General features: G+C 44.4%; 2 protein-coding genes across 3 annotated transcripts; both read left to right on the forward strand.

The window, feature by feature from the left end:
- Positions 1-368: 368 nt before the first annotated feature.
- On the forward strand, positions 369-20,716 carry ILDR1 (immunoglobulin like domain containing receptor 1). The gene is made up of 8 exons (XM_065062826.1): positions 369-509; positions 3,430-3,600; positions 5,561-5,710; positions 6,401-6,520; positions 6,659-6,805; positions 12,781-12,912; positions 14,681-15,507; positions 16,562-20,716. Exons 1-8 carry the CDS (start codon positions 455-457, stop codon positions 16,601-16,603), a joined length of 1,644 nt encoding a protein of 547 aa, XP_064918898.1. The 5' UTR covers positions 369-454; the 3' UTR covers positions 16,604-20,716.
- Positions 20,717-20,941: 225 nt separating this feature from the next.
- Positions 20,942-25,665, forward strand: LOC102096273 (apovitellenin-1). Of its 2 annotated transcripts, XM_065062846.1 has the most exons (4): positions 20,942-22,504; positions 23,937-24,038; positions 24,434-24,593; positions 25,244-25,665. In XM_065062846.1, the coding sequence occupies exons 2-4, from the start codon at positions 23,978-23,980 to the stop codon at positions 25,341-25,343; spliced, it is 321 nt and encodes a 106-aa protein (XP_064918918.1). In that variant the 5' UTR covers positions 20,942-22,504; positions 23,937-23,977; the 3' UTR covers positions 25,344-25,665. The 2 variants fall into 2 exon arrangements, with proteins under 2 accessions (XP_064918918.1, XP_021155202.2); XM_021299527.2 differs by having other exon boundaries at positions 20,942-24,038.
- Positions 25,666-26,087: the final 422 nt, after the last annotated feature.

Genomic DNA, 26,087 nt, shown 5'->3' on the forward strand with positions numbered 1-26,087 from the left:
GTGTTTAGGCAACGTCTCTTTTGGCCGCCTTTGCGGTATTCTCAAAACTCAGCGGGAAAATGGAATTAATTCCCTGAACTTTCTGCCCACAAGACGACGCCGGCGCTCCCGTGCGCCGGCCAGTCACGGCGTGTTTTCCCCAGAAAGGCAGAGCTCAGGCGAAACTCCGTGTCCGTATCTTCACATACACCTGTGTGCTCATTCATACATATATATATCTATATATTATTTTTTCAAAAATACTTTCTGGCCAGTATTTCGTCTGGCTTTGCGGCGGAAGGCGCAGGTGCGGAGGAGGCAGGCAGGGAGGCGTACCTGCGGGCGGGCGCCGGGGGGCCGCAGAGGGAGGGGACTGCAGCCGGCCCTGGGACAGGTGCCACGGGAAGGGGAGGGCCTGTGGGCGCGGCGGGGTGGCCCGGCGCGACGTCCCAGAGCGGGCGGAGGAGGCAGCGCCATGACCCTGCAGGGGAGCTGCCGGTGGGCTCTGCTGCTGGCCTGGCTGCCGGCCGGTGAGTGGGACGGCGGCGGGGTCCTGGGCCCGTCCCGGCCACCCGAGTGGCACAGGGGCCGGGGCCCGGGAGGTGCCCCCGTGTTTCGACCTAGGTTAAGGTGGTGCGGCGGTGGGGAGCGATGGCGGCGGCCCTGCGGCGAAGGGAAGGGGTGGCCTGGCCCGGGCGGGTGTTGTTCACCTCTTGGTGACCCTCGCCGCCGGGCGGAAGAGCGGGGCTTTCCCGGGCTCGGCGCGAAAGCCATGTGGAGAGGAGTTTCGGTCCCCCAAAGGTGCGGCCACCTGCTCTCCTAAAAGGAAGTGGCCGCCTGCTTCCTGCCAGTGTGCAGTATCGGTCGTGTGCGGCCAGCTTGGTTTGGACCTGAGCACAGGATGCGAACATGAAGGGGTTTCCCTTTGGCCTGGCACAAGAGCCCACCCCTGCCTTTACTGCTAGCTCATCAGCCCCAGCCCCTTTGGGGATCTGGTGTAGCTGCAGTGCTTCCATACCTGCTAGATATATGGAGAACAGGAAATCGCCTCCGTGTCCACAGGTGGCCTTCAGCAAGCAGAGTTCTTTCGGCCAAGCTTTGCAGGTTGCCTGACAGCTTCTGATCTCCTGTAGGAAATACAGTGATCATTTTGCTTCTTGGATGCATCAGCCTTTGCTGGTGATTTAGCTTTAAATATCAAAGTTTGTTTTTTCAGAATTGGTAAAAGAAGAAAAAAAAAAAATAGAGATATGCTTGTTGATTGTATTGCTTGACAGCCACACTCTGCACAATGTTCTAGCTAAAACATGGCTTTGCTGGCTTTGAAGGTTAGTGTCTTCAATGCAAAGCCATAGACCTGAAGTAGTGGTAACTTAGGAGGTTGAGAGTGTCCAGATTTGTTCTTTCCAACCGGAGTAAGAAGGACAGCAGCACACAGTGGAGTAATGCAGTAGAAGTTTAGGAACCAGCCTTAATTTTACAACTTTTCTGTTTTCTTGGAGGAGGTTAGTATGAAACATCAGATGTGCAGAGAAATATGACTCTTCTCCCATAGAAACAGTAGACTTTTAACATCTTTACAGAAATAAAGAACTTATATTTCAACTTGGACTCTTTTGCAGAACAGGGGTAATGAGAAAGGATCCCTTTGATAAAGAGCTTTGGTTTCTGTAAGTGGAAAGCATGTAGTGATTTTGAGTATTTTACTCTCGCCTGAGAGATGCTGCTGTAGGAAACTCATGGAAAATTTGTTCTATTTCCATGAGCCTCAAGAGATCAGAATTAATATGGGAATTAATTTGATCACCAATGAAATAAAGGTTTTGCCAGTCTTGAGAGTCTGGATTTTGGATTTGGTTTGTGTGATTTCCTGCAATAAGATTCTGTGGATCAGGTATTTCACAATGAAAACTAAAAGAAGATGTATTACAATGTAGTTAACCAAGAGCCATTCTAACTACCCGTCACCATCTTGACTTTACCTTACGTACAGTATTGTAAAAATTAGAGATCCTTGGTTTTGCTAGCAGGTTGCACAGCTGCTAGTATTTCTATGTTTCAGTGCATGTGTGTGTATTTTATTTTTCAGAAAAGCCTTGGACTCAGGGCGTTCCATGGTCCTCTGTGTTCGTGTGGTATTTTTAAGGCAAATGAATTTGCTTTGCCTGTACTTTGAGCTGGCTGACCAGGAGTCTGTTTCAAACAAGAAACTAAGCAAGTACTGCATTGACAATATCATACTGCAGAATTACTTGTTGAGGCAGTGTTACACCTCTGCAACATGTTTTCCACCTGGTGGAAACTGGGTGAGCTTATATTTGCCTGGAATGTACTGTGGAGCTGCAGCCTAAGGGGACACTAAAAGAATGATGCTTGCAGTTGTGATGCAAATGTTAATACATAGTGCCTTGTTCCCTTGTTCTCATCCTGAAACTGGAGTAGAGGGAAAATGTTTGAATATGCGATAAAGATCAAGTGCTGGTTCGTGGTGACCCTTTCACTTGGTACCTTGGAGGCCTCCCCCTTTCCTTCCCTTCTTTTCTGTGGTCGTGTTCCCCAGTTAAGGAGCAACTAGCATAGCACTGCAGCCCCTGCCCTGTTCTCCTGGGTATATTCCAGATAGGGCATCTTAAACTCACTGTGTACTATTTGTATTGCCTTATCGAAGGCAACTGGTGATAACTTCGCTATTGTTAATGACAAGCACAACTTGCTATATTATCAAAGTTTAAATAAGATAGAGATGTCTCTGGAGTGTAGTTAAAATGAAACATAGCTTAGGAGAAACTTTGTAAAACCTTCCTCAGTGGATGCAGCTGCTTGGATAGAAAATGCTGTGGAGTTTGATACGGGTGAGTTCTAAACGTACATAACAATAGCTTCACAAAAAAGAAAAGGGTAATTGATGTGTGCTGTTCTGAAGTGGCAATAAACAGATTAAGTTTAATTATGATGCTGCAGCCCAAAAGTTGTATTGTCTTAATCCTGCTCTCCACTAGATAACTTTCTGATTACTGTCTTAGTGAAACCTTGATAAAATGGTGCTGCAGAACTTTTCTGGCTAGGATGACAAGCCAAGGCAATCCCATCCTGCTTCTGGGCCCAATGAATTATGTCCCATGGGAAAATTTTCCCATGCAGAAGGAAAGCAGTGTGTTATGTGCTACATAATGGCTACTAATAGTTGCCTTGCAGAAAATAATTCAGTCCATAAAACGGTCCCGTGCAGCTTGTTCAAGCTGCCTTCTGTCAGGGAAATATGGGACCTGCATTCTAACCAGGATTTATAACTCTGGATGGTACCACCAGAGGAGCTTGTGAGATCCATATGTGCAGGTCCTAGATGAGGCCAAGGGAGCTGTACTTTGGATGCTGGTCTGCTGTAGAGTGGAAGTTGTGACATGAGGTCTGTTCCTGCTGGCTGACTGCCTTCTCTGTTCCCGTTTGCAGGTTGCCTCTCCCTCCTTGTGACAGTGCAGGATGCTGAGCGTTATGCCACCTTATTTGCCACTGTTGTCCTCAAGTGTGACTATAGCACCTCAGCACAACTGCAGGATGTGGTGGTGACCTGGCGCTTCAAATCCTTCTGCAAGGACCCCATCTTTGACTACTACTCATACTGTAAGTGTCAGGCTTCTCTTCCAAGGAATCCTTCTTGAAATAGAAAGGAAGGGGAAGGTAGACTTAGTGAGGAATACAGGCTTTTGACCTCTTTCTGTTCACAAACCAGGCTGGGTGGTGGTATTTCCCTGCACTCTGAGGAAAAAGAAGTCGTGTCTGTGATTTCTTTTGGAATGTCAAGGCATTATGATATGATTTTGTAGAAATCACAGCCAGTGCAGCTCATTTGTCCTCCTTGTCATCAACCTGAGTTGATGAGGCAGAGAAGCTCAACCATGTCTGAAACATGTCAGTCTTAACAGCCCCTTTGTTTGAAATCAAGGGCCGTCCAACAAATGGACTTCATGATTCCATGGGGGACTCCATGGTTGGAGCTAGGTACCTGTGACCAGGTGTTACTGAGTTTGGGAAGTAGAAGAAACACGTGCATCTTGGAGGGCAGAATGACTTCTTAGTAATAACATTTAGTACTGGTGGCAGAACTTCCTGTACAGATATTCTGGTGTGTGCAGCCTTAATTCGGGAGGGTTTAAGATGGTGTGCAACTGTGTCCTGGGGTGCATCAAACACAATATAAACAGCTGGTCAAAAGAGGTGATGATCTTGCTATATTAAGCATTGATGTGCCTCATCTTGAGTACTGTGTGCAGTTCTGTGCCCCACAATTTAAGACAGATCAAAGGTCTTTGAATGCCTCCAGAGGAGGGCAACAAGGCTGGTGACAGGGCTAGAAGGAATGTCCTATGACGAGTGACTGAAGACTTTGGGTTTGTCTAGTTTAGAGCAAAGGAGGCAGAGAGGCAACCTCATAGTTCTCTACAGCTTCCTGAGGATTCAAGTTGGAGAGGAGGTGCTGAGCTCTTCTCCCTGGGATCCAGCAATAGTACATGTGGGGATCATTCAAAGCTACACCAGGCGAGGTTTAGACTGGACATTAGGAAGCATTTATTTACTGATAGGGTGATCAAACACTGGAACAGCCTTCCTAGATAGGTGGTCTTTTTTTACTTCTCAGTGCCCAAACTCTCCTTTATGCAGTCTGAATGGGTTAAGTAGGCACGTTACCAAGTAATCTACACTATAGTCCACAAGCAGATGGGTCACTGGCTCTGTTAATCCCAGTATAATGTGAGTGCTTTGAGCCCAGGCTCAAGCTAATAGCCCCCAATAAGGACAGAAAGCATAAGGTCATGGTGTTTGCTTAGTTGGATCTGCTGTTCTTGATCCATTGTAGGTACAGCAATGGAGGAGCCTTTGACAATCTTTGTCCTCTCCTCTCTTCATTGCAAGCCCTTTACAGACAATGCTGACTGTTTGTATCAGTTGTCTCCCCAAATCTCAGCTCCTGAATACCTGGAAAATAGTTTATATTGTGAGTCCACCATAAATGTATTGGACAGAAATTGCCTCTAGCCTTCCATTAATTCTCATGGGCCTCATTACACATAATCCTTAGCTGGAATCAGACGATGGATTCTTTTCTGTCTTTATGAGATACGCAACATCTAATGGGATATAAGAGAGAAAGGGAGACAATCCCTACAGCGGTTCATGTATGTCTAGAGATTTTTTTTGGTAAATAAACACACTTTTGTTTTAGTTCCAATACTCCTGGGAGTTCAATTACTTTTTTTCCTTGCAGTTTATCTTTGTACTGGGATCTGCTCTCCAGCCTACCACCCGTCAGCTTCTTTCTACTGTTGTTCTTTCAGTTCTGAGTACAGGACGCATCTCCTCTGCAATTCCTGCATTCTCAAAATCTCTGCCATTCTTGTGACTCTACCTCTGTTTGCTTTTGAGTACTCCAAAGTAACTCGTCCTTGCTGGTTTGAAGCCATGCTTTGTATTACCAAACCAAATGCTCGCATCTATTCAAGAGTTTCTCTGCTGCTCACAAGGGGATAGAAATTGGTCCTTTGAAATAACTTTTGGTATCTTATTTTATGATGTGTGTTTGTAGCATACCAGGCTGGTTTAGCTCTTGGCCAGGACCCATCTGATGACTGCAATGACAGCCAGCGACAGGTGCGCATTGTCATCCAGAAGTATGGGCAGAAGGACCCTGTGCTGGGTGTTGACTACCAGCAACGAAAGATCACCATCCAGAACCGTAAGTGACTTAGCCTCCCAGGCAGGGAGTGAACTCAGTAGCCATCTGATATCTGAGCCTGCCAAGTGAAGAGAAGCATAAACATGGCTAGTGTCATCTGTAGCTTACATATTCTTTGACATGGCAATGAAATAAGAGTTGTGAAGGGCCCTATCCCCAGCTGCCTTGAGGGTGTGGGAGGCATTACAAGCTAAGGCTGAGCTGAGGATGCCTGAGCATTTTGCTTAAGAGTGCAAAGGCTAGGAAACAGTTCTTTCTTCTAAGAAGTGCTGTGTGGTTCTCTGGGTGCATTATATCTGCTCCCTGCTGTCTCTCAAGCAGTAGCTGCTGCTACTTTCAACCAGAAGAGTTATTGGGGTGGCTGGCCTAACAGGGACAGTGATCTGTGTTTCAAAATGAGTAGGGCTGGCAGCAATGGGTATCTGTTAACATCCAGCACCCAGCAGTATGCTGGTTATTTCACTTCACACAGAACTAGTCACACTTCTAAGTAGCGTTGCTCCAGCAATACAAAATCAAGGGCACTGGCAGCTGAAGATATTTACAGTTCTCAGTGGACTCAGATTGGATTGTTTGAAAGTGATGGCCATGCTTGGGAAGAGAGGAGATGTAGTACTATGTGTTACCTCTAGGCAGAGTTTGTCTGTCAGTCCCAAAGAGCCCACTGACCTCTTAATCCCTCTCCCACAGGTGCAGACCTTGTCATCAGTGAGGTCATGTGGTGGGACCATGGTGTGTACTACTGCACTGTGGAAGCACCAGGAGATACCTCAGGTGATGCAGACAAAGAAGTTAAGCTGATTGTTCTCCGTAAGTCCTGGGTGGCAGATAAGTCCTCCTGTTCTCTTCTTCCCAACCCCAAGATGTCTCCAGCAGTGGAGAGGTGCTCAGTACCTTACTATGCCCAGATACCTCAGGATCCTCTTTGTCTCTCTGTTTTTCCTATAGACTGGCTCACAGTACTTCTTATTGTTCTCGGTGGCCTCCTCCTCCTTCTGCTGATTGGAGTATGCTGGTGCCAGTGCTGCCCTCAGTATTGCTGCTGCCACATCCCGTGTGTCTGCTGTCCAACCCGGTGCTGCTGTAATGAGGAAGGTGAGATTCAAGCAAATGTGTATCTATTGATGGCTTCTGTCAAGACAAAAGCTTGACTGGGAGCTTACTGAACTCCACTTTCTCCCTCCAGTTCAGCATCCATATAGACTGAGACGTTCCTTTGGCCAATGTAACCAGCTTATTTGAGTTTAGAGGAGGGTGGCTAGGTTACATGGAGCCCATCTTGCTCCTCTGTTTTTTGCTTTCAGAAGTTTCTTCTCACACCTTGCTACAAACTTCTCTCATGTTATCCAGGGCATGATCAGTTCCCTTATGTGAGTATCTCACTTCTCTGTCTTGTTGTTCATATGCCTGTGCATGTGAGGAAGGCTAGCAAATGCCTTGAAACTACTCTCTAATCTGGCCTAAGCTTTAAATGTGTTGCTCTGAGAGGTAATCATGTAAAAATTAGAATTTTCTATCTTCATGTTATTTTCACAGCTGCTCCTTCTACAAGAAGAAGGTTTTATTTGGCTTTCTTTGGGGAAGAAAGTGAGGAGAAAGAAAAGAGAGAGATGGTCTGTTTTGGTGGTCAACCCAGCAAGTGCATTCTGAGGTTTAAAGGGTCAAGAGAAACTTTGTGTGTAGTTTTTAGCAGTAGTAAAGATTCTGCAGCCAGACCCTGTTCTCTTAATAAGGCCAGCATTTGATTTTGGCTACTAAGGTTATATAACCTCTGTGTTCCTGTAACTGAAACTCAGTAGTGACACAATATGGAATACCCCCCCCTGCAATTTACACAATCTGAAAGGAACAAAATGCAACAGTTACATTTATTATCACTAAGATCATCAGATTCTTCCCCAGATGCTACAAGAAGGGGATTTGTGAACAAGGAGCTGTGTTTCTTGTTTCCTTTTACTTGCCAAATAGCTGTTTGGTAGACCTTGGGTGTTCATAAACTGAGAGCTTTAGAATCATGGAATCACAGAATGATTTGAGTTGGAAGGGACCTTTAAAGATTATCTAGTCCAAACCCCTGCAACAAGCAGAGACATCTTCAACTAGATCGGGTTACTCAGAGACCCATCCAGTTCGAACTTCAATGTCTCCAAGGATGGGGCATCTGCCACCTCTCTGGGTAACCTGTACCAGTGTGTCACCACCCTCATTGTAAAAAATTTCTTCCTCATGTCCAGCCTGAATCTCCCCTCCTTTAGTTTACAACCATTATGCCTTGTCCTGTCGCAACAGGCCCTGCTAGAAAGTCTGTCCCCATTTTTCTTATAGGCCCTTTGAAGTACTGGAAGGCCATAATAAGGCCTCCTCAGAGCTCTCTCCAGGTTGAACAACCCCAACTCCCTCAGCCTGTCCTCAGAGGAGAGGTGTTCCAGCCCTCTGATCATTTTTGTGGCCTCCTCTGGACCCTCTCCAACCGGTCCATGCTCCTTGTGATGCAGCCCAGGATCTATTTGGATTTCTGGGCTGCAAGTACACATTGCCAGCTCATGTTCAGTTGTTTGTCTACTAGTATCCTCAAGTCCTTCTCCACAGGGCTGCTCTCAATCCTTTCATTCCCCAGCCTGTATTGATACCGGAGGTTGCCTCGACCCAGGTGCAGGACCTTGCACTTGGCCTTGTTGAACCTGAGGTTCACATGCACCCAGTTCTTGAGCTTGTCCCCGTCCCTCTGGATGGCTTCCAGTCCCTCAGGCATGTCAACCACACCATTTAGTTTGGTGTTTTCTGCAGCCTTGCTGAGTGTTCACTCAGTCACGCTGTGTCGTTGATGAAGATGTTAAACAGTACTGGTCCCAATACGGACCCCTTCAGGACACCACTTGTCAGCAGTCTCCATCTGGACATTGACCTGTTGACCCTCTGGATATGACCATCCAACCAATTCCTCATCTACTGAATAGTCCACCCATCAAATCCATATCTCTCCTATTTAGAGAGAAGGATGTTGTGAAGTACCATATCAGACGCTTTACAGAAGTCCAGATTGATGACATCTGTGTAGCTCTTCCCTTGTCCACTGATGTAGTCACTACATCATAGAAGGCCACTAGTCTGATCAGGCAGAACTTACCCTTGTTGTAGCCATGCTGGCTGTCTATGACCTCCCTGTCCTCCATGTGCCTTAGCACAGATTCTAGTAGGATCTGTTCCATGATCTTCCCAGGCACAGACACGAGCCTGACAGAATGCTAGTTCCCCGGGTCCTCCTTTCTACTCTTTAAAAATGTGCACAGTGTTTCCTTTTTTCCAGTCACCATGGACTTCACCTGACTGCCAGGACTTCTCAGATATCATGGAGAGTGGCTTGTCAACAACATCAATTGCCTCAGGACTCTGGGTTGCATCTCCTCAGGTCCCATATACTTACATATATTCAGGTTCCTCAGGTTGTCATGAACCTGATCTTCTCTTGCAGTGGGAGGGACTTTGCTCCCTCAGTTCCTGCCTTGCCATCTGTCCACTCAAGAGGTGTGGGAAGTGAGCTTGCTGGTGAAGACTGAGGCAAAAATGTTGAGTACCTCAGCCTTCTCCTCGTCTGTTGTTACCAGTTTGCCAGTCTTACTCATCATAGATTTAAGCTTAGTTTACTTAGCCCTTGCAGAGACCAAACAGAGCATCCCTCGCATTTGCTAAAAGCAAAACAAAACAAAGCACTTTCTGGAGGTTTTACAAGCTGTCAAGTAAAATGTGTGGTGTTGAGGAGCCTATGGAAACTTGGCAGAAAAATTAGTTTCCATGGAGCAAGGGAGAGGTGATAGGGATGAAAGACTCACACCTCTACACTTCCTAATTCTCATCAAAAAAGGGATTCAGAATATGTGTGAGTTCTTTTTTGTTGTTGTTTTCTGTGCTGTAGGAGATGACAGCACACTCCAGACTGCTGCTGTTGTCTTTCTTGCCTCCTGTTGAGGATAGGTAGAAGGGATTCTTGTGGTGTTACCAAAACCTCTCCCTGCTCATAACAGAAGGTACAGATGAGTCCAGCCTCCTCAACTGGGTACTGGATTCTGTGGCTGTGATTTCTATCCCAGCTACCTGCCCTCTATCCACTTTGCAAGGCATCCTTGTGCCTGCTCCCCTCTAATGCACCTTCTCTTCACTTCATTCTGCCTCTAATTTACTTTTTTGGACTGCAAGAAATGAACTGGAGGACTTAAAAACCACAAGAAGATAGATCCAGGGGGCATCTTCAAAAATAGTCCTAAGAAATAACAGTTCCACACAGCTGAAGAGAAGTCAGAAATCCTTAACCAAGTTTTAGCAGTTAAGAGAGAGCCAGGTATGGGCAATTTCTTCCCAATTATGGCCGCTAGAGGGTAGCCTAGATCTGCTGAACGGGAATCGATGCCACTGAAGCAAGGTGATTCTGGATGTTTCAAGTCGGGTCATTAACTAACATGGCTTTGAACCTAGTAATAAAAGACATGCATTGTTTGAGTAATTCAGAATTGGTGTACAGAAATATTACACGTGCCCCAGGAACAAGCCAATTACATTCCCCAAAGAAAGCTCTGCAAAAAGCCCACAAGGGTAAATAGACACGTGGCCTCTTTCTGTTTCTATTAGTTCCTTTTCTACTGTGGACTTCTTCCACTAATGAATCAGTGCAAAATGGAATATTCCTGCACCTGGGTCTGACTAGGTTGGATTTTTGTTTTGGTTTGGTTTTTTTTTCCCCAAATAATTGGATAATTGGCCTAGCAGCTGTAAAGTCTGTCAAAGGTAAATAACCTTTCTCAGCAGGGAGTAAGTGGAGGTAACAACATGACATCCTGCTAAAGTTTTATAGCAGGTATGAATTTTGCAACTAGGGTGAATCTGACCTTCCTCAGATAAATATGCTCTCTTTAAAAAGAGGTGTGTAACCTTACTTCCATTTTGCAGGTGGGGAACCAGAGTACCGAGTTCAGTGTTGTATATATATATATATTATTTTCAAACTGGAAGGCAAATTACCTGGGGAAGGAAGAGAGAATGAGTGTATTGAAGGAAGTCCAAGGGTAATTCTGCGTTTGTTCAGCTGTAGGGGGAGACCACAGAATTACAGGGACAGGATAACTTTGGTCTTAGCGACTGCCTTCATACCCTAAGAAGGGGAACCCTAAGCAGATATACCCACAGCTGCTGGGACTTTCGCTCCTCAGGCAAAGACTGTGGTCAAAACCCAGGGACATGCAGTCAGCAGGTTCTAGGACATTCTCAGGGTGATAACTGGAGGAATGGGAAAGGAACAGATAAGCCCTTTCCCTTCTTTTTATCCTTTCTTCTTTCTCTCTTTCTCCAAGTTTAAAACCTGAACTGAAGGAAAATTCCTTGGGGAAAAAAAATAATGAAGCAAGTTTGACATAGAATGTTTGAAATCTGCTACCTCAAGCCACACAGCTTTGAAGAAAAACCAGACTATTAGGATTAAAAACCCTGAAGTTTCCAGCTTTGTAGTTCACTCTGGTTGGAGCCAGGCTGGGGAGTGGGAAGGAGTTTGGAGTGGAGAACAAAGTGGAGCTGTATGAACTGTAGGGAAAGAGAAGGATGTGTTGAGAGGCATGGTCAGTCCCTGTTTTGCTGCAAGTGGTGCTCTGTCTAAATTCAGTAGAACAGCTAAAGGAGGACATGTTTAATAACTGCAGTGCTACCTGAAATTGAGAGCTCAGTCCCACAGAGCATGCAGGGTAAATGCTGCCTGCTGCAGGCCAACCCAAGAGACAGAATTAATTTGAGCTTAGCTGCAGCCTGGTTTCTTGAAGAATCAAGGCTTATGCAGTCAACCTGTCTGTCTGTCCCCTATCTCTTTCCCTCCAATAGCTTTTAATTTCATCAGCCAACTTCAACCAGATTTATCAGAGGGGTAAAAGTCTCAAAGGCAATTAGGTTCCTATGTCTCCTGAACTGTATATTCAGGAATGTTTTGTTCATGCCTGACCAGAGCAGAGGCTGCAGTAAAAGCCTGCCACTTCTGAAACTCCAGAGAAAGCCATATAAGAAAAATTTTGCCAAGGCCCCATTGCAGAAAAGCTTCATCCAGTAATGACAGACAGACCGTGCAGAGTCAGGCTTTGTAAGGTCTGAGGCTTGCAGAATTTTCTTGCTTGTAATCTTGAGTCTTGATTGTCTGTGGTGGAAAAATTAAGTTTCTGTGAGATGCTTTTAGGTATTCCCAAAAAACAAGCTGCAATGAGTGATGATTCTGAAGATGGGGATGATGAGGTTGTCTGTGTAGAGGAGGTGAGACGCAAGTGCTGAAAAAAAGTGAAATGGAATTGGAGCCTGACCCCACAAGTAGGGATCTGAAGTTAGCAGTGGTAGAAAAGCAGTAAGGGAGAGAAATTTCCACTGAGTTTGCTCTTTAGAACAGGAAATTTTGTTTGGTCACCAATTTGACCATGGTGTCCTCAGGGATTTAATTTTAGTAGTCATGCTGAGGTAAATTACAGAGACAACAAAAGTGGAGAAGCTGGACAATGCATCTCTGAATGCCCTATTTGTGGAAAAGATAGGAAATGATGGAGTATGGTGTGGAAAACATGATTTGGGCAGAGCCTACATGAAAGTGGCAAAAAAGTCTTGCTTAGCTGTAAATCAGAGCCTAAAGGGGAAAGGACCAATGATGAGATGAAAGAGTTCAAAGAGAGATAAAACAGTGTGGTATGTCTTGCTGTATGAAACATTATTTCCCACCTTTTTGCAACTGTATTGATAATGACAGGGCAGGTATAAGTCTTGCATTTTATTACATGCTGTGTACTTAATCACAGTGCCATTTGTTCCCAGCTGCTGGAACTGTACCCTGAACATCAGGCAGTAACCCTTTTCTTCTGTTTTAGGTATCTTTCTGAAGCTGTACAACTTGTATTTGAATTTCCCGTGCTCTGTTTACCTTTGTCATAGGGTGGAGAGAGCTTTTTATTATGTGAATTTCCTATATCTGATCACAGTCTATCAAGCAAAATGGTATGTGGTCTGCAAGCTGTGCTCTCTGGATAGCTGCTGTAAGCTTCCTTCTTCTACTTTTACAGCACTGAAACGGTATCGGTTCATGAAGCAGGCTCAGGCACTTGCACCTTGGATGTCACCCAACGTGCTCTACGGAGGTGGTGACAGGAACTCGCAACTTTCCTCTTACCAGCTGAACCCTCTACTGCAACAAGGTGAGACCATGCCCCTCATTTCAGAGGGAAATCGGGATGAGAAACAGGTAACTTCTCAGGGAGGTTCAGCAGTGAGTCTTTAGCCTCTCTACTGTGAAAGAGAGAAGAATGTTCCTAGCCTGACTGCATGTCCTAGCATGACAACTCTGGTATGTCTGCAGCATCCTATGGACGTGCCTGGGTGGATAAATCCAGCCTATCTGTCTTAAGTGTCTTGCTAGGTGCGGTGCTGGGTGAAGTAGTTTAACACTAACTGAGGTATATCTGTGCTACACCCCAGCAACTGCAGGGTAAATATACCCGGCTTATCTCGCTTCATGTGGTGGAGGAGGGTACTGTCTCTTTGTTCTGCTGTGCTGGTCATGGTCAACTCCTTATAGCTAGAACTGACGTGACAAGTGAGGTGCACTTTGTTTGAGTGCTTACCAAATGTCTAGTCTTCAAATTATTAAGGGCAAATTGCCTTCTGTACAGTAGATCTAGCCTGCGTGTAGCATGAAGGACTCTTTAATGAACCAGGAAGAATTTTCCAGTTGTTCTGCCCCAAAATTGCTTTTATTAATGGTATTTATATGTAACTTTAATGAAAGAGGAAAGATGGAGTCTCTGAAGTCCTAGAGAAAGAAATAAGTAATAAAATAACTTGTTACCAGTAATATTATTTAAACACCCAAGGAAAACAGGGGAATTCAACATAATGACTTCTCAAATAAATATAACATATTTTTCTTCTGAAATTGGCTTTTCATCATTATACAGCAGTCACAGATATACTCTGAGTCTGATAAGTCTTAACTGTTGTTTGAAAAAATAGTCTGCAAACATCTTAAATGTTAGATTAGAGATGTTTGAGTATTTCCTTTTTTAGCCTGCTAGTTAATTCTACAGTTACCATGTTTCCTAGCTAGGGCACCAGTTCTCTTTAGGACGATCTGGTGACTGAGCCACCATGATTTAATACAGAATACACTGAGGCTCCTCAAGGAAATCTATGTGCATGCTGGCAGAAAATGGGCAAGTAAGTTCCTTAGTTTCTTAGCCTGTGTATTCACAGTCCTTGAATCTCCTGTGCTTGTTTCACTGAAATTTGTTTCAAGTCAGCTTTTTAGGGATGCTGGATAGAAGGGACCTCTAAGGTCATGTAGTCCTACCTCTTGCTCAAAGCAGGACTGTCACCAGCCTCAGTCATATTAGCTGTGGTTTTGTCCAGCGAAGTCTTGGTCACCTGCAAGGATGGAGATTCCATTACTTCTTCAGGTAACTGTTCCAGAGCTGGACCAGTCTCCTAGTGAAGAAACTTCTCCATTTGCTACTTATATCTGTACATACATGTGTGTGTATATGTGCATATGTAAAGTTCTTTTTCTTTTGCAATATTGCTTCATATTTCTTCCAAATATAAGAGGAAACACTATGAACTCTCTCTTATCTTTTTTAAATAAAATTTGGTACCAATGCTGTAGGAAAGAAATGTTCCTCTCTCTAAATCCATCAACTATATTTCCAGGTGTGCTGGATGACTTTCTTACCTCCATGCTGCCCAAAAAACAGATCATGCTGCCACTTACTAGTTACTACTCTTTGCACTATACCTCCTGTGGTCTGGATGTGCTGGTTGTGGTGCTTGAGATTTGTGCAGCTCTTGCAGTGAGGAGGAGCAGAAGGAGAGAGGCTCAAAAGGGACTTGGCCAGGATCATAAGTGCAGAAGGGCCCTATCTTTGTTGTTTCCCCTTAACTTGCCACGTTCTCCTGTGCTTTTATCCTTAGATGTGTCTCTGCAGAACAGTCTTCCACTGGTGCAGCCACAAGCTCAGCTTGCCCCTAGCAAGGGTGTTTTGGACTATCTGGAGTCTGAAATCCAAAACCTTAACATGTCACAGCTCCGGCCACCCTCCCACCAGCGGCAGGCTGTGCAGCCCAGCTTGCTGTCCTCCCTGGGCTCCGACATCATGCCACCTCCTCTTGCTGATCATGTCTCCTCTATCCACGGGAGCAGCAACTCCTCACGGCCACAGAGAGCTGCCCGCAACCCCAGACCTGGAGACTCTGCAGCAGAGGACAGGAGGGAAAACCGGAGGTGGCCTGTGCCTTCCAGTGGGGATTGTCATTCCAGCTACAGTCAGGAGCCCTGGGACAGGCAGCGAGAGGACCATCCTCAGAGGCAGAGGACAGGTGGCTACAATGGCAGGCCCCAGCACTACAGACGGGATGTGTCTCCTCCACGCCAGGATGAGAGGGGCAAGAGCAGCAGCAGCAGCTCCAGTTTCTATCCAGAGGAGGCCAGGGAGCGCTTCAGCCACCATCATGGCTGGAGAGAGGACCCCGCAGGGAGGCGAGACTACCAGCACTACACTGGGAGGAGCAACAACTCAGGTCAGAGGCGGCACAGCTACTCTCCTCCTTCTCGACGGGGGTCATGGAGCTCCTCAGAAGAGCAAGTCCGTGTCCCAGTGACAAACCGCAGGCGACGACACCGGTCTCGGGAATGGCCAGAAGATAAACCCCCCAGTTACCGTTCATTAGACATCATCCCAGGTCAGGACAAGAAGGACAAGGATGACAAGAAGAACAAGAAGCATGCAGGGCCACGCTCGGTGAGTCAGCTGCCTTTTTGTTTTCCCATCTAAGGGAAGAGGTGGGTTTTGGAAAGTGAGAGTGACTGTTACTTTCTGCAACCTATTGTCTTTTAAACACAGGGCAAGGAGCACTGAGTGCCCTGCACAGCTTGGTTATGAAGAGGCTACTGAGTTCCCTGCCTTCAGACATGTGTTGCATGGTGGATAGTGTGTTCAGGGACAAAGTGGGCAGTCAAATAAAGTAGGTCCCCTATAACATCCCATGTCAGGTGACATGTTATATGTTCTCATTCCTGTCCCCACCAAGAGGCATTTGGGGCTATATGTAGGTGTTAGAATAGCTGTTCTCCTAGCATTGCATGGGGAGAGTGTACTTCTAGAGTAGGCAGCAGTACTGAGTATCCCTCTGCAACCCTCTCTGGTGTTAGTTTACTTCTGATTTCTTTTAATGTGTGCATGATTCTCCTATTGCTGATCTCCAACATTTAATTTTTGTAGTATCTTGGTAATATTTTAAAAATGGTTCATATGAGAAAGCACCCACGTAAGATGCCTAAAGCTATATGAAAGAGGCTTTAAGATCATGGGTGGGGAGAAGTGTGTGATCCTTCAGGCTAGGTGGAAGAGGATGACTCACTTGTTGAGACTCTTGAGAACTGAACATGGATTATTTGGGCAGTGAACAGCTATTGTTCACAGCTCATCTTGTCAGTTTACACTGGGATTAGACTACAGCTGGTGATTTAAGTGTAAAAACTTCACATCCAATTGCTAGTGTCCAAGTTAGACAGTGTATTTCCCTCTTAAATATTTAAGTTTTTTTGAAAATAAAAAAAACCCTATATGTCCCTTATCACATATATGCAGAATTTTACCAGGTGGGAGTCTTCTTAAAGGGCTGCATTTTGGACATTACCATTTTCCCTTCTGAGTTTTGGAAGGAAGTGCAGTTCTAATCCCAGCTGGGATATGTGTATGTATGAATGGTTTTGTTATGGTACTCAGAGCAGGTAAGAAGACGTGATTTCCATTCGTCCTTCCTTGTTCCAGAACCTCTTATTTTCTCTTACAGGACAGAGGAAGTTCCTACAGTGGAAGAAGCATAGTCATTTAATGCCAGCACTGAAAGAACTAAGATTCCCCCTAGACTCCTCTTAGCTTTTCTACTATGTAGGTTGGGATGGCTGCTTTTGATTGAACTGACAACTAGCAAAAAAACAGATAAAGCAGCTTCCTCTTAGACTTGTAATACTGAAGAATCTCTGTCTACTGACCATGAAAGCAATACGTAACTCCTTTTTATTCTTGCCATCCACTAAAGACATTCTGTTGGAAACAGCAGATATTTTTAGTATATGGTGTATTCCCAATCTTTAAAGGGAGGTACCAGTTGTCTTTTTTAGGTGCCCTGGCACTGCAAGCCCAGTCCATATAATGCTGATCCTTTGCATGCCAGTTACTGAAGAATGGCTGTGACAATCAGAGTTGTAAAGTCACGGGGCAGTAGAATAATTTAGGTTGGAAGAGACCTCTGGAAGTCATCTGATATGGTCCCATGGGTGTTTGGTGTAGGGGGGCACAACATCTTTCTGAGGCCCTCTGTAGTACTTCACAAAGTATGATGTTTGCTGCTTCTGCCTGTCTGCTCAGCACAGTTGGGGCAGTTACTTCCTTTTGTCCCACTAAGCCTCTCTCTCAAACGGAAGGATGACAGTGTTGGAAGGATGTTTGACTGCCTTAATAAGGGCTTACCAGCACGTCTGCAAATTGCCAGCTTATCTGCCCTATACTGACTGAAACAACCTGCCCTACTTTAAGCTTGGACCTTCATGCCTTAAAAGATACTTGTTCTAGCCTTTAACCCAGACTTGAATTTATTTGTAACCTTTAAGGGCTAAATTTACCAAGGTTTGGCCATCCTTACAGACTGAGCAAGTTATGATTACTGTCCCTCACACCATGCACCAGAATTTATTTCAACTCTAGGAAGCATGATTTTGGTGGATATATCTTTCCTAAGCCATGTAGTCTTTTCCATGCATTTTATAGTCTCCCTTTTCTCTCTGTGCCCTGTCACCATTTTTATTATTGTTCTTGATATTTACCCTGACATTTATACCAACTCTGCCTATGTGGTGCATCCGATTTATCACTAGATTGCAAGGTTTTCTTATCTCTTACCTTGCAGCTAGAATGCAGAATTTCTGCACACTCTGAGACAAGTTGCAAAGGAGAAAAACGTGCCATTTCTCCTTGGTATGATTCATCCACTGTTTTCATTTAAGATGTGCTGGAAAAAGAGTTGTTGTCTGGATGCTGGCTGTTTGCACAGGAAACTGGCTTGCCAAAGTCACTTCTTGGATTCAAGAGACTCAACTGTTGGCAAGGAGCTTTTGGAGCATCTTGTGAATTATTTTGTTACCCAGGGGCACTAGAGATTGGCCAGTATCAATGACTGTATTGCCTGGCTTATTTCCCAACCAGTGCCACTTGGGATACTTGCTACTATTTGTTCTTTAATGTTCCAGTTACTGATATGCTTATGCTTTCTCTTGGAAGTCTGACTTGCAGAGTTTTTCACTTTGCCCACTTCCTTTTTTATTTTTTGTTTGGACAATGATGGAAAACATCACACTTGGAGCAAATATTCCCAGCTGGATGTCCAGTGCAGTTGCTGGTCAACTAAAGGCTACTACAGAGAGTGCTCATTTTCCTACAGCTTCTTGGCTTACTGCTTATTTCTAATTCCTGTGTATGGACACAAAGGAAGAGGACCCACTATCTTCTCTGGTTGACTTTGTTTCAGAACCAGAGGCCTGCTTTTTGAAGACAGAGGGGCTGTTCACCAGCAGTCGATGGCTAGCACAAAACAGAGCTAGAAGAGCTAAAAGACCAATTCCAACGTTTGAATTCAAGAAAGGCAGGCTGTATTAAGTGTAATCCTTGTCTGCATTAGACCCAAACTGTGAATAATGTGAACTGACCCATGAGTTACACCTGGAATAGCAGGAATTAAGTGTGTTTGTAGAACTTGCAAAGCCAGTATCACTCTTGAATCTGGTTTTCAGTCACTGGATGTGAGTAATTTTACTTTTAGTGACATGGTGAGGGATTTATGCATCCCCTCTTCTATTATGGGCTAGTATTTATTTTCATTAAGATTGCTTTATGGTGACTACAATTGCAAAATAATATGGGCCTTCTTCAAAACTAGCATCCTGTTTTGACTTCAGCATTGCCCTCTGGTGATTAGTGGCAGATACCCAGGGCTCTGCAGGTTCTCCCCTTGGAAGCTGAATTGGAATTTCACTCTTTCCTTATGCTTCCAGTAGGTCCATACATCATGTAGGACAACTTAATGTCATCTCAACACAGCCCAAATATCTGGGTTTCAGGAAAGGGCTACCCCTTCTCCATCAAGTGTAGAAGCTGTTGAGACATCACTTGGGATCCCAAGATGGTAGCATGGGTGAAAGTTCACTCTCCTTCACGTTCAGTGTCTGTAAACCAACATGAGTCCAGCAAGTTTTCCCAAGAGCAAGAACCCCCTCACACAGCAAGAAAACCCAGATGACGTTGTGTAACAGTAGCAGCTGTTGAAGCTTGCTGCTGTAGTATGAGCACACTAACTGCAGAGGTTGTGCTTTTTTGTCTAAATCCTATGAAGGAGACCTGCATCTTTATTTGTTCCTCTAGTCCCCATAATTGAGCTAGGGTGACTGATTGTAGATTGTGCGAATTTACACAGTTTGTGCTGTGTGAAGCCTGAAGAGTTTTATCTTCATCGTACTTGAGCTCCTCTTCAGTCACTTTGTTCATATTTATGGAAACGTTAAACAAAACTCTTCCGGAAAGACTGTGTCTCAGTGTTAATTCTGTAACTTCTTAAATTGTGACAGAAGTAGGTTAGGTTATCCAGCAGGGAAGCAGAAATGGTACCGAGTTTACTGGTCCGTAGACCATTGTGGTTCATAAAACACCAGCCGGTGGGCTGTGAAATAATTACAAAGGAAATCTATATATGCGTGCTTTACAATTGCAAACAGACAGAAAAGTGGGAAGGAAATAGGCTCTGCTTCGAATACTTATTTCTATTTTTAATTGGCTATAAATTAAAGCCATTGTGACAGCACTGCACAAGACTATGTGGACTCTTTTTTCCAGTAATATTACAGGGTCTTTGTCTTTTAAAAAGAGAGAGAGAATCGAGTAGCTCAAATAATGCACACTGAAAGAAATAACAGTAGGAAATAGCCTAGCCTCAGTCTTTCTAGGCTGTAATTTATTCATGCTTAATTTTTCAGCCATTCCAAAGAGCTGATGTTTGTACGTCAGCCCATTTGTGATGAAAAAAGTTGAATATGTTTCACGTTTGTGAGTTATTGCCATTCTAGACTTTTGTTCTCCCTGTCATGCAGTTGAAGGAACACACCTTACCCCCAATAATGTATTTTTCTGTCTCAGTTTAAGTGCCTTGATAGCCACTGGAGTTACCCTAACTTACAATAATAATAATGTAATGAGTAAGTAACCATGCCACATGGGGCAGATAAGGATGCCCATGCTGCTGCTGTCAGTTGCTTTCCACCTCAGACCAGAGATTCATAAGAGATAAAAAAACGTGTAGTTTTTCTTTGATTAAGGAAGGACTTGCAATATCTGGCTTTCTTGCTTATTTGCAGAGCGCCCTGCCATTCTGGAATGCCATTCCAGGAATGGAGGACAAGGGCTGATTCTTGTGTAATCATTGATCTGGTCTTGGCAAGTGCCTGTTTGGCAGTAGAAAGTGCTGAAATGCCCAGTTGCTATCTCTGGGATTGTATTCATGATAGCATGAGCTAAAGTTAGGCTGACTTTGGTGCGGTGGGAAGTTACCTTGTGTGATAACAGCCAAAATGCAAAGCTCTTCAGCAGCATGTATTGCTATGTAGGCAGCTAAGTCCCCTCTGTGTTACTAGCTCCAGCAGCACATCAGTTTAAAATACTCACTTAATATAGAGACTTCCATTTGTCGACCTCATGTAGGAGAGAAATGGCACTTGAGGTTATATTAAATTAACCCCCACAAGTAATGACTGTTCATTGCTCTTTCTGCTAAGTTTAATGCCTATAATGTGCCTTTTACTGGTCTTCTGAATATTATTCCAGCTGTAAAAGCAGATGGTAAATGTGTAGATGCTCTTCAATGACTGTCAAATGTATGATTAAAATATAAGAGAACTTTCAACCAGTTGCTCTGGCTTGTTTTTCCTAGATCGTTAATTGCTTTTAAGTTTTTGCACCAGAAGTGGAACTGAAAATTCTCTGTTCCTACTTCTTGAAATGAACCTTTTTATACGTTAGTAAGAACGTATAGTTATTTTTTGGACAAAAATGCAAAACGGTTTGCTTGTATGAGGGATAGTTTGAATAATTAATTCACCAAGAGAGTAGAAGAATGTCTGGGAAACCATTGGCAGTCCTCTTTAATGATGTGAACCACTGCAGCTTTCCCTGACTTGGCTGCCATGTCCATAAAACAAGATCAGCTACTGTTTGGGTGTAAAGTATTTTGAGCTCTGTGAGAAGAAGAGTCCTGTAGAAAATTTTGTTTGGTTGATAAATGAAGATACTGGTTGAGTTTTTCACACTTTCTACATAGGACAGTCACCTAATAAAGAAGTGGCTGACATAAGAATGGAAGTGTGTTGGGTCTTACACAGTAAACTTAATTTATGCCTCATGTTCTTCCCATTTCCCTTGGCTAACAGTCTTTCTGTCTCTTTCCCCCCGCTCAATGGTTGCATGTGCCAAATACAGATGGTTGGCCTGACCTAAATACCCAGTGGGCACTTGGAACTTGAGTTGTGGGAAAACATGTCCTACAGCAGCAATGTGGTCACATTTTGACTGGGACCAGGCCCTCAGGTAGCCTAGGGAGAAGTTACAATAGAATGGTTTGGGTTGGAAGGGATCTTTAAAGATCATCTCATCTACCCTACCCTGCTTTGTCCAGGGATAACTTTCACTAGATTAGGTTGCTTAAAGTCCCATCCAACCTGACCTTGACCTCTTCCAATGATAGGGTGTACACAACTTCTTGGGGCAACCTGTTCCAGTGTCTCACCACTCTCATTGTAAAAAATTTCTTCCTTATGTCCAATCTAAATCACCCCTCTTTCAGTTCAAAGCTGTTTCTCTTCATACTGTAACTACAGGCCTTGATAAAAAGTCTTTCTCTGTCTTTGTTTATAAGTCCTCTCTAAGTACTGAAAGGCTGCAATAAGGTCTCCCTGAAGCCTTCTCCGGGCTGAACAACCCCATCTCTCTCAGCCTTTCTCCACAGGAGAAGTGTTCCAGCCCTCTGATCATTTTCATGGCCCTCCTCTGGACCTGCTCTAAGAGGTCCATGTCTCTCTTGTGCTGGTGGCCCCAGAGCTGGATGTTTACCTGGGCAAGTTTTGACAGCTGACTCAGATGTATACTCGTCAGCCTGTACAAAAAGGCTTGGACATGGGGAAAGAGGAGATACGAGAGAGGTGCACACTTACCCCCATGCACAATGCATTTGTTGGAAATTGAAGGTGAAATACAAATGGACATGATAGCCACAAATAAATTCCAGCTGTCAGAGCAGCGAGGTTACGGCACCGGCCTTCCCACAGGAACAGTGGGAACAAAATTCAGCCCGGCTCTTGCTATTGTTAATGTGGAATTTGGTCAACTTATGAAAGGGGTCTCTGTGACATGGTGCCTGCAAAAATAGGGGACTCAGTGACCCAGGAGCTGCCTTCCACATCTCTTGGGCTCAGGTCAGGCTGACCCTCCATTACCAAATCTCAATAACAGGTTCAGAGTCCTCTACGGCTTCTTGCCTGTCCCATTGAGCTGGATCTTCTTGCAAAAGAGCAAATGAGGAAACAAAGCAGGACCTTTGACCCCTTGCTATCACTATATTAGCTCTGCATAAATGCTGGTGTCTCAGATGAGCATCTACCTCAGCTTTGGCCCGAGAAAGAAAGGGAAAGCAGGACAGGTAAGAGCTGAACTCTCTGTTTTGGATGGCATAGACTTTGTGACTGGTGTATCTAGAACATACAGAGGTGAGTGGAGGTGGTCTTCTATTCTGCCCCATTTCTTACTGCAAGCAAAAGTGTGAGCCCTTCTCATGCTCCATAACCAGGAATATTGCTGAAAAGGAGGAGGAGGGTGGGAGTGCTTGAGGTGACCTAGATTGAAGCTGAGTGATGGAAGCTCTAGAAGTCACTCAGGGGGGTCAAGTCTGTAGTAGGGATTGTAGACTTTCAGTGCTGGAAGACATCTAACCTCTTCCTAGCTACCTTCACCACAGGAACTACAGGCTCTGAAGCAGGTAAGATCCTCTCTTTATGCCGTTGGGGAGTAAATGTATCCCGTTTGTCTACAAAGGGAGAAACTGGCTCTAGGATTAAAAATCAAGGAAGGGTGGTAAGGGAACAACTGCTACTGGTCAGCAAATGTCTAGTGAAGATGGAGTGGTAGCTTTTGGAGGTAATCTGTACACAGAAGCAAATAAAAACAGATGGACATTCCCTTACTGTGCAATAAGAAGGAACACTGGCTCATAGCTACCTAGAACAGGATTTAGAAAAGCAGATACATGTAATAGACATTGCAGTGTTTTTGCCATTACTATTCCTAGCATGGCAATGTTTTCTTCATGTCATTCTGAGTGATGCAGCCCTCTAATTCAGGCCATAAATCAAGTTTAACTCCTAAACATATTTTTAAGTGTAGTGTGTTTGAAAGGCTTATTTAGATGTAATGTTATCTTTTCAACATACCAAGTAACAACATTTCAAGAGTTCCTCTAATTCTGGCTTTTTAAATAGACAGAATAAAGGAGGTTAAGTTTACAATTATTCCCTTTTGAAAACTTGTTCTGCCTGGGTTACTGTCTGCTTTACTGTCTGCTTTGTTAATCCCAGTGTAGAAAAGATGAGAACCTAGCTGGGTGTTTCCTCAACTACAGCAAGACAAAATACTCAGATCACTGAGATGGTCATTGTATGTGATGCACTCGCTAGCACAATGTTCTTTAGAGCAATTTACAAAAAACAAACAAACAAAACCACATTATGTATTTTTTGGTTGCAACTGTCTGTGGAGGAAACCCAACCTCTGCTAGTTTTAGTGATTTGCTCTTATCCTGAAAAAAGGAATTTTAGCTCTCATACAAAAGAAGTAACTTTAATTGTCATATATTTCCTGGATATCTAAAAGCTATTATTCATTGTGGATATTTGTGAATATATACATAAAAGTACACTTTCATTTTTATACTATTTTTTCCTTCTTCAGAGGAAAAGCACCATGATTTTTCCTGTTCTTTTCTTCATTTATTGGTTAGGTTTGTTGCAAAAATCTGGTGTTTAACTGATATGTTTTATTTCTCTGAAAACAAACGAAATATTATATGCTGACTCCAGCAGGTCTCTTGGTGTGGAGAGCGGAACCCGTACTGCAAACCATGCTGCAATCCAGGGCACTGCTGATAGCTCTGATTCTGCTCTTTAGCACTGCTGTCCCCGGTAAGTCTGGAAAGTTTTTCTGTCTGCCTGAAACAAGGCTCAGCTCTACAGGTCCTTACTGGCCTTAAAGAAGTCTGAACCATCCATAAAGTAGGACTGAAGCCAAATAACACAGTTCATGACTATGAATACGTGGTGCTTGGCAGCATGAAACAAGTCAGCAGGGGCCTAGCATGAAAATTTGCAGTACCTGCTGAAAATACTCTGCCATGTAAGGCCTATGGCCTAGATGCCCAAAAATGAGTGATGAGGTGCTGCTGGATGCTGCTAGGGTGAATTCGGAGGGAGGCTTTGAATTGCGGAATTTCAACTGTCTTCCCACTATGCCTGCGGGAAGGTGTCAGAGACACAAGTGACTGGAAAAGCCTTATGGTTTTTTGCCTCCTCTTTCTCAGAAGTGCACTCAAAGGCCATCTTTGAAAAAGACCGTCGTGACTGGATGGTCATTCCCGACGCGATTGCAGCTTACATCCATGAAGCTGTGAACAAGGTGTCTCCTAGAGTTGCTCAGCTCTTGGTGGATGCTGCCCAGACTCAACCAGTTGTTGTGACCAGGTATGGAAAAATCTTCTGCACTAGTGCTGCAATAGCTATAGGTGGAAAAGGAAAGGGAGGAGTGGGAGAAAGAACAGATTAATAAAGTATCCATATGGGAGACCCAATGGGAAATGAATTGGCAACCAAAGTCTGATGTGACTGCGATGGGAGTGGGGTTCTGGCAGGTGGGACAGTGGGATATGGTTTCATATGAAAGTGCAACCTCTTTCCAGGGGTGCACACTGAACATGACGATGTTCGTGGGGGCAGCAGTCACTACTCTTTATACACAGGTGGTGAGGGAGGGGCCACTGGCTGCTTGGGGATCAGCTGTTCTGGAAAGGGCTGGGCAGGTGCTGTGGTGCTGTCTGTGAGGGACTGAGTGGTGAAGGTGCCAGGAAACACTGCTGTCATCCAACGCAAAACACAGAATTTGCTCCAGCTCTAAATACAGATTCCTCAAAAAATGGGAAAGGGTTTCCTCCCAAAGGGAAGAGCTTTATGACCCAAGAGAAACAGGTTCATGGCAATCCCTGTCTGCTGAGGAAAGCCTCTCCAGGACTGCTGAGGAAGTTTGCACTCTCAGTGACAGGCCGTGTGATAACTACAGCAGACAGAGATTGCCCTCACGTATTGTGTATCTTAACACACACACTCATCTCCTGCAGGAACTTCCTCATCAAAGAAACAACTAAACTCAGTATACTGGCTGAACAGCTGATGGAAAAAATAAAGAACCTGTGGTATACAAAAGTCCTAGGCTACTAGCCAGATGAAGACAGGTCACTGTTTCCTGATGGGAGCTGGTAGCACCTCACAATGTCCTTTTTTCCCCTGCCCCTACTATGGACCAAGATCAGTCAATAAGACAGAATCGATGCTCCTCTTAATGCCACTAGAGGAAACCCAGCTTCAAAGACCAAAGGATGGAAAGAATTCGCTAAGTCTCCCCCAAAAAGAAACATCTGCTGGGCATGGGGAAGACAATGAGATTGTCAAGCTCTTCTGTAGCCAAATCCTGAAAATTAATTCCTCCTGAATGGCTTGGCCATTGCCCCTCTAATAAAAGAAATGTTGGTTGTTACACTTCCTTATGTTTCCTATTTGCATTAACTGTTACAAAATTACATCCTCCTTGGCATCCATTCTGCCCAGAATGCAGCTGTGATTCACAAGTTGTTGCAGGCAATGCTAACAAATCCTGACCATTCAGGCACATTTAACTAAGCTCAGGTTCTTCTCAGGTGGGTGGGGGGCACTACCTGAGCATCTTTTGGGGTAGCCACAACATGGCAACTTTAGCCTCACATCAGGAAAGGCCACAAAATGTTAAGGTCCTACTGACTGTGCTCCTTGGTTAGGTAAGAAGCAGGTAGATGCACCTCTACCAGGTGTTTGAAGATTTCAGATCATTTTGGAAACCAAGTGCTAGTAAACTGAACTGTCCATCAACCTGAGCAGGACTTTGAAAGTATGTTTCATCAGCCAATGAGTGAGGCTACTGAAAGGCTG

This window comes from Columba livia, chromosome 1 (genome assembly GCF_036013475.1).
Source record: "Columba livia isolate bColLiv1 breed racing homer chromosome 1, bColLiv1.pat.W.v2, whole genome shotgun sequence".
Classification (NCBI taxonomy): Eukaryota; Metazoa; Chordata; class Aves; order Columbiformes; family Columbidae; genus Columba; species Columba livia.